This window comes from Pelecanus crispus, chromosome 1, assembly GCF_030463565.1.
Source record: "Pelecanus crispus isolate bPelCri1 chromosome 1, bPelCri1.pri, whole genome shotgun sequence".
Classification (NCBI taxonomy): domain Eukaryota; kingdom Metazoa; phylum Chordata; class Aves; order Pelecaniformes; family Pelecanidae; genus Pelecanus; species Pelecanus crispus.
Genome location: NC_134643.1, coordinates 26,301,062 through 26,309,996, shown reverse-complemented (window position 1 = coordinate 26,309,996; position 8,935 = coordinate 26,301,062). Strand labels below are relative to the sequence as shown.

The 8,935-nt window shown below is 38.6% G+C and overlaps 1 protein-coding gene across 13 annotated transcripts in view; it reads right to left on the bottom strand.

Moving 5' to 3' along the window:
- Positions 1-1,849: 1,849 nt before the first annotated feature.
- CADPS2 (calcium dependent secretion activator 2) overlaps positions 1,850-8,935 on the bottom strand; it is a 335,485-nt gene continuing 328,399 nt past the window's right edge. For all 13 annotated transcript variants that reach the window (XM_075727943.1, XM_075727950.1, XM_075727951.1 and 10 more), the window contains 2 exons: positions 5,494-5,598; positions 1,850-2,020 (listed from right to left, as the gene is read on the bottom strand). In XM_075727943.1, the coding sequence (XP_075584058.1) occupies positions 1,850-2,020; positions 5,494-5,598 (276 nt within the window). The remainder of the gene's footprint in view (positions 2,021-5,493; positions 5,599-8,935) is intronic.

The window sequence follows — 8,935 nt, the reverse complement described above, 5'->3', positions numbered from 1 at the left end:
CAGCCTGGGAATGCTGGAAAGTACTGCTGAGGCTCCCTGTGCAGCCTCCAGCCCAGCAGAGCTGGTAACATGAACGCAAAGCGATGGAGGGGAGCCCGCTGTGTGTGCCCTGCCCGCCCCCCCGGCCGCCCTACCCAGCAGCAGCTTCCTCCCACCCTGCTGCTCCCCAAAATGCATTGCACTGCAGCCAAACGCATCCTGGGGTGTGGGGGGGGTAACACCCCTGCCCTCCCAGCCTCCCCGGACACCTCTGGGTGAGCAGTCGGGGCATGAAGAGCTGAGAAGGATGGTCTTCCTCACCAGCTCCCATTTCTTCCTTTTCACTGAATTCACCTCAACCCACATGCAAATGAGGAGGCTGGTTTGCCACAGGAAAAAAAAATGCCACTTCAGGTTTCTCCCGAGACAGCTAGAAAGAAGAGTAACTTGCCCTTCCCTGCTTGGCCGAGCTTCCAAGTGTGCTGAAAAACACTTTCCTTGCAGCTCTCATTCTCAGATCCAGCAACCCCGCGTGCTTGCGACAGACCCCTGAAGCCCTGCGGTCTGTTCTTGCAGGGAAACTTCACGCCAGCCTCGTAAATCCTCAGCAGTCCATCAGCGAAGCCCTTCAAGTGCAACACTATGGCTCAACAAGGACCTCAAGCAACCTTCCTTACTTCTTTGGCTATCATCTGTGTTCCTTCTGATTTTGTCTACACAAACCCGGCAATTAGTCACGTTCCCGCAAGGAAAAAAAAAAAAAAAGAAAAAGCAGCATTTTTCACAAGTTGTTGTGTGAGTTTTGACTGATGAAAATTTGAATTCTATGCCCTCAATATGAGCTGGAAAGAAAACCGGGCAGCTGGCACTGTCTGTTCATCTGCCAGTGAGGGGTTTTTGTTCACTTTTTTCCTTTATCAAGGCATCGTGTCCTTGGGTATTTGTTTCCTATATATATATATCTCTGCTCTACAAAATAAATATATTTGCTATAAATCACTATATAAACCAAATATAATAATCTTTCAAAAAACTTGTTCTCACAAGGAATCACACAACAGTTCAAATGGTTTGAAATATTGAAAACATCTTTTAATTGTAGAATTCTATACAAACTCAGGTAGATACAGAAGTGGTCACGACAAAATGTGTTCTTATTGCCTGAAATTTTTCACAGAAATAGAAACATTGATGGCAAGCTTACTGACATCCAACATGATGAGATATCTTTAAACTTGCATAATGAATAGACACAACAACACTTCCTAAGTAGTTTGTATGTGTTTGACTGTCCTTGAAGTCATACCACTTATATACCAACCTCAAAATACAAAGAACCAAGATTAAAATTTTTAATGCACAGCACATAATAATGTAAAATTAAGCACAAAAAAGGTAAACAAAGTGTAATCCTGAAAACACACTATTTTTTTTTTACCTAGGGCACTGACTTATTCCAAGAATGATTTCCTGTATAGCTGTGTTTTAAGTGAGGCACACATTTTGTTTTCTGCACAGGACATCAATATCTGATGGAGATACAAGAACGAACGATAACGAACAAAAGGGAAAGAAACGTAATCACAAGTGGAACTCAAACTCCATGCCAGTGTTCTCGCAGCCCTAAGCAAAGCTATACATTAAAATATGCTACAACCATTGTTGTCAAAAAGTCCTTGGCACTTTTCCTCTGATAATCTCACTTTCAGTTTTTTAAAAAAAATGGAGCAAATTACATTTCTGCACCTATATCATAAGGCAAAACTATAAATGCAACTACAAGGACAAGTTACCAAAAAAACCCCAAGCCAAAGATAACCCCCACCCTCAGACCATCACCCCCGAACTCCAAATGCTCGGTGAAATAATATCATCCTTCCTCCTCATCACTGTCTTTCATAGTAATGCCCTGAAGTCCTCCCGCATCCGTGACTGAGACTGTGGCTTCCTCTACGGTCAGACGGCTGTGAACAGTATCGTAGGTTTTACTGTTCAGCGTTCCCTCCAGCACGCCTTGCAACCTGAAGTCTCGGTAGGTTTTCTGCGGCAAAAATAAAACATCCTCAATTGGACTCGAGCAAGTCTGAGCAGTCTTCCACTACACCCTGGCCGTTTCTAGCATGCCAGCGCAATAGCTTCGTTCCTCCTGCAGTTAGGGCCTTATTACCTAGAGTTTGCCAAAGATTTTGCGGTCGTAGTTTCTGGGCTGCTTGAGATTTCTATAAACTCTAGGCAGTCTACAAGCCACACTTGATGGTCATTCCCTTAAGAGATTGTGTTTTGTACTGCATTTCTGTAACTGTATGCTGATTTCTCAGTAACTTCCATTTGTCTCATTTATTCAATAAGAAACCGACAAAGAATTTTTCTAACTGCATACTGAAATGTGAATTTGGCTACAGGTAGTTCTGTCATTTCACAGAAAATGTAAATGCCTGACTCTTTCCCCTTAATATGATTTTATTTGCATTTATCTTTACATTTATATGCTAAATGTGGAAAAATAAAATAAATTTTAGATTATGATCTATATTCTACAATATAAACATTTCTCAGGTGACTACTTCAGTCAGTCAGTTTACATTCTAAGTCATCTACATTTTGACTCACATCTACATTCCCCCCCCCCCCCACACTTTGTTTCCCTGGTATCCAGCCTTCCTATGAACCAGCAGATCTGACTTTCTTCTTTGACTTTCTACCAAGTAAGAATTCTGAGTGAAATTGTTTTATTCATTGATGCTATATGTTCAAGTGAGCACATGGAAGATCATCTACTCTACCTTCTTTATTTTTAACTTGTAACACATTTGAAATAATCTTCCCTGAAGCTAGCCTAAAAAGCTTAAGAAGGACAAGTTGATCTAGCTAGTTTTTTATTTCGTATGCACTGTCACTGCAAGTTCCCAATGTTTATGCAAGAGAATATGGGAAGAAGAAAATAGAAGATAATTAAGGGCTATCAGGCTCATTCCTCTCCCGGAGGAGACCGCGCACAACCCTTAGAGAAAGAAAAGAGAAAAGAGAAAAGAGCTGATCTTGTTTCACTCAATACTTCAGAGAACTGCAAAAGACACCTCTCAAAATGGGTAACATTCAGCTGGGAGAATTTTTTCTGCCACTATCCATGATGATTATTTAAACCTCGTTTGAATCACTGCAACTGAGATTTATTTGACTTTCATAGGTCAACTTCAGAGTCAATGGATGCAGCTTATGTTTTGCTCACGCACTCCTGCAAGTACCCTGCCTGGTCTTTTTCAAGTGTTACCATTGCATTCCCTTTTTATAACACTGTGCATTCAATTTCCTTTTATGCTGTTAACAGGTCCTACAGCAATTTCTTTCAGTTTTACATTGTATTCCTCCCATTCTCAGACCAGCACTCTGGGGTTCAGTCATTGCTCTTCTCTTGACATACTTTTGCGGGATAATAATGTTCACTTCCAAGCTTAACTTTTCATTTCTCCCTAACTTTCCTCTTGGTCCTTGACCCTTCTTTAGTAGTCACATCCCTCTGCACGCGTCTCAGACATCTAATGACACCTTTATGCCATCGTAAGGCTGTAATGGGAACAAACAATGTTTCTTCTTCTGGTCATTCTTAATAATGCCACTACCTTTGCTGCACCCAAACATGAAAGAATCACCCATTTCTTACTCATCCCATGTGCCTTAAAAATGACTTCCTACTTCTTTTTTGGAATATTTTCAAGAGACGACAGGGGCAACACAGCCTCCCAGTTTTTCCAGAAGCAGACAAAAAAGTGCCTTCATTCACTCTAGAGTGTGGAGGAACTGTCCCTCCCCACGTGCCTCTCCACAGCTGGGCTGCAGCAGTGAAAGCTTCTTAGGATACTCTGCTTGAACCACTGCTTTGCATTTCCCAGCAGCCTCCTGTTCGCCGAGTTCCTGTTTTACCAGTTCTGTCTTCTTCACCCACCAAAACACAGGTGGACAAGACTTTCTGTCTTCCAGTACATTGACCAGAACCCCTAAGACTGACATCATCTTCTTCAGTCTTCTGTATCCTCAGAAGGTGCCATGGAATAACACACTTGGAACTTAGGTGCAGAACAAACCAGGCGCACGGGCACAGAAAGGCCACCACCATAACCAGTGCATTCCCCGTGCCGCCGGGAGCCTACTTCTTTCGAACAAGGCTAATCGGCGTGCCAGGCTGCAGAGGGAACACTGGCTGACAGTGCTGCTCATTCACCTGAACTTCAGTTTTGTAAGAGCCTCTTCTTTTAATCTCCCAGGTGATATTTAGCTGGTCTAATTTAGCCTGCCCGTTCTTAGATCTCACTGGGCACAGGTTGTAGATCCTGTAACACTTCCCCTGCCCTGCCCTCGCAGAGGACGGTAACTACCTTCACCTGAGAAGAGCTTTAAACCTTTCACAAGAGCCATTCATTTCAACCACAAATAGCAAGCTGCTCTTGCCATTTTGGCACATAATGTAATGAAGAGCCAAATCCTGTTCCCAGAGAAATCAGTTAAGGTCAAAAATAGCAAAGCTAAGCTTGGGTGGGTCAGGGAGCCATGATGCCATCATTATTACACCTGTTTCCTTCATCTCTCTCTCTCTTTTTCCTTTTAGCTAGTGAATCCTGAAGGTTGCAGTTGCAATTCTGGTATCCATGAGTTAAAATGCTTCTGACTTTACAGTCTTGCATGAACTTCATGAGAAAATATTTTGAAGAAATCAAGGTCACCATTGACAACAGGTGCTTCTTATTCCACATTTATACAGATAACAAGAATGTTCAGAGCTAAACAAGACAGAATTAAAAGGAAAAAAAATCTGAAATATCTTTCCATCTCTTGCCTAAGGGTATTAACTAAGATCTGGAAGGGAGTTAAGAGGAAACTTTCTTTTATGGTAGGTTAACCCATAATTGCCTATTGCAAGGTATTTTATGCTTTGCTCAGAAGTATTTGACATTGGCCAGTGTAAATGACTGAGAACTGGACTGCAGAGATTGGTATTTCTGTTGATACTTATCCTGGAGTATGAAAAATTAGAAAATGTTATCTAATATGTTGAATATTGTTTTCCAATTGAACCTAGTAATCACATAAAAAAAGCAAATAGTTACTTTTTAGGAGAGTGAGAAAAATGGAGAAAGAATGCTACTGGGATTATTAAGGTAAAACAAAAAAAAAAATCAGTAATATGACAAATAATTTCTTAGGAATACCATACAACATTGCTGTACAGCTAGCAGTAATCTGTTAAAATTCATTGGAACAATCTTAATTGTCACTGAGTCCAGAATGGATGACAATTACTACTGCATATATAATTAGCATTAGAGGTTTTAATAAATTGCTTTTCTTCTGAAATTTGCTACAACTGTGAAAAAAAAAATCCCAACCTAAAACTACATCAGTTTGCAACTTTATTCCACATTTTCTAAGTTTTAGGGTGACCTACACTTATCCATGTTAATACTTTATCACTTTTTTTTCTCTTTACTATGCAGTGTAACACAAACACATTTTATTTACCTTCACTATCTTGATGAGAGTCTTCAGCTGGTAGATGTGAAGCTGAAGGTCTAATCTGTCAGCCAACCACATGCATATGACTTTCATGGAGCTGCTATACCATTGCTGAAAAGAAGGATAAAAAAAAAAAAAAAACAAACAACCCTGCGGTATTCATTTAACAGATTTGGTAATGAGAGGTAATGAAACACTTTGAAATGATCACAGATCAGCACTTGAAGTCAACAATGATATAATTTCCTGTTAAGAGAATTGCATGGGTCAGTAGGAAATCAAATAACTTGACCTAGACTGTTCTTTACATGAATTAGCAACTGCCATTTTATCTTTCAGTTACAACATTTTCAAGCAAAATAGTGTTATGCACTTTGCTATCTGTCAGTAAGAATGGATATTAAATACACAATTACATGAGAGAATTGACAGCTAAAACAGCAAGGGAAAAAACAGGTAGGGTATCTTGAGAGAGAATTTGCAATACCTAGATTTTCCAATACAAACAGGAAACCAGCATCAAACGTAGAATATGGAATCTGTCTTGCTTTTGCCTTTTAAATCACTTCTTTATTAAGTAAAAAAAACCAGAAATCCACAGGAAGTGTATTTAAGCATGATCAAAACACCACTCCACCCCTCCCAAAATAACCGTGTTAAGGCTTTGTTTTACGTTAATTACTAATTATAATTACAGCCTACCTTATTTCCTTTTTATGTCTTAGGCATGGGTATGTTTTCACTCAAAGCTTCACAAACGGATGGGGTAAGAATAAGCTCTCTGCTGTTGGTCTCTATGTTACCGTAAAAAAATGCTCAGATCCAAATAGCTACTATAAGAGTTCTTTCACATTAACTGGATTAAAAGAGATTTTACTAAACATAGTTGTAGCAGTTTTCCTTCCCTTCCTGTAAAATACCAACCAGATGTCATTTAGTCAAACTGTAAAAAGGAAGGGATTTTTTTTTTTTTTCATTTTAGCAGTGAGAGATTAAAAGAGTTTGTGTCGTAGCTCTGTTTCTAGTCTCTTTCCCCACAGGGAAGAGGCTTACATTCTTTTCAGATGTAATTTCCTCTATCTTTACAAAATACACAGATATGCAAAGAGAAGAAACACTGTGCATATATTAAAATGCAGCATGTTAGGCAAGGTAAACGTCGTGAAAATTCAAAGGAAGGATCTAACAGGTCTCATTAGCCACCTCTATATTAATAAATAAAATAAAATATATATTGAAAAAATGAAGACAAATTACTAGCAACTGGATGTACCAAAAGACAGAAATAGAATTTTTTTCATCAAAACGTAAGCTCTCTGGAAAAAGCATTAAAGACATACAGTAAGTATATGTAAATACTTTTTCCTTACAGGAAACAGTCTCATCTCATTGTAACTATCGGTTTTAAGATGTTTGAAATAAGATTTTCATATAATAATGGCTTCCATTTATTTTGTTTAATGTCTTAAAATGTGTTTTAATTATAAATCATTGGAAATAAATTGCTTTTACATTTTTTAGTGTTTCTCCCATTAAGTTACTATTTTACAGAAGTGAACAAATACACCACACAAAATGCAGATAGCTGCACATTTCATAAAAGTAGTTCGATTTATTCAATAAAATGTGGGACTGATTGGGTATCCATAAAATACTGGGTTTTATCACTGAATGACGCTCTTATACTATTTACATTATTTCACCCCAAACGTGAATGCTGGTTTTGATTTCCTTTATAAGTACCTGTAAAATATTTCTAACGTGACAGAGTTGTTACTAAGTGGCAGCTGTAAACTATATGACAGGTTTTGTATGTATACAGATGTCTAGAAAATAAAATACAGTTGAGCTTATTTGCTCAGGGAACTGTATTGATCTAATAAACATAAAAATTCATATGCCAAGCATTCTACCCAGACTATCGATTGTTATTTGCAGTAAGATGAGCCCAATTACTGTATTATCACTCAGACTCTACAGTTGTTAATCTTTAACATAATCACAGTAGAGGAAATGATTTTAGTAGTGGAGTTTTCTCAAAACTGATATTCCTCCATAAAAAAAAAATCCGGTAACAGATCCACGATGTATTTGGTTTGTATCAAGTAGAAAGCAGAAGGGGCTCAAACTTGCTCACACGAATAAACTACAGACAGGATCGAGAGTTCTGTGGTTTCCCCATGCAATACCGCTGAATGGGGCCAGATCGCTGAGAACAGACCCAGTCCAAGTTTTCTGGCAAAACATGTGTTTTAAAGCCCAGCCAGATAACTTATTTAGATGGATGCAGTAAAAATTAGACTCTCCATACATATCTGTGATATGCTTACATGCACTGAAAACAAAGCTAAGAAATTGGGGGGAATTAATTTTGCTACTCAAATTTGTGAATGAAAACAATACAATGTTTTCCTGACTAGTTCTGATATGTTAAACTTTCAGTAGAAATGTTTAATTTGGTGATTGTGAAATGATACTACAATACTTGCTCCTCTGTCAAAATACATTGTTCAGAAAAAATACAACTGCTATTGTATTAGAAAAAGATGTATTCCTATTTTGAATTGTCACAGTATTTTTAATAAAAATCACATCCAGTATATTTTTAGAGTCCTCACAGAGGCACTTGTGGATAGGATTCCTGTTCACTATTGGCCTTATACCTACTAGTTTTGAGCACTTAGTATAGGCTGAAGCTGCAGAAACATAAATCTGCTGGACTTCATAAGAAGAAAAGTAAATATTTCCCTATAGCTTCTATTGGAGCCTGTTAAAATGCACAGCACTGCAAATGCCTCTCGGAGGTGGAATCCAAGGCCCCATGTTTTGACAACGATGAGCATGTTACAGAGGCAGGGATGCACCTACTGTGACTTCTGGGAATCTATTGCAAACTCAAAAGCTTCAGCGATTAGATAATGGTCCTGAGATTACACCGTTTTTAAGTAATAATAATAAAAATAATAATGTCCTTCTAACTGGTTTTAAGAAAAAGTCACTTTCCCGCTAGTAACAATAGCACTGAAAGGACAATGCGACTCTTGCAGATGTCAATGATATGGTGTTAGTGCCACATTCTTTGCTGTCGTCTATGCAAGAATAAAGCAGTAAGTGTTTATTATATATTTTTTTCACATCAGCACATAACAGCAGCCAACCACTTTAACAAAAATATGTTTGCCTCCCTGTTTCCCCCTCTCTTCTTATTCATAGCTCATCCCGCTCCTGTAAGGGCATGCATTACTCACTTCATTTTCCTGAGATATCTCTTTTAAAGTAAAAAAATAAGAGAAAAGGAAAGGCTAGGGTTGACTCTGTGAGACCCCTGTATTTATTCACACTTATTGTGCATGACTGTAGACTGGTAAATCATATTAGCAGCCTGTCTCCCCATCAAGCTGCTACTTGCTTTCCAGCCCTGGGAAGGTTCAACAAATCAACAGGAGCA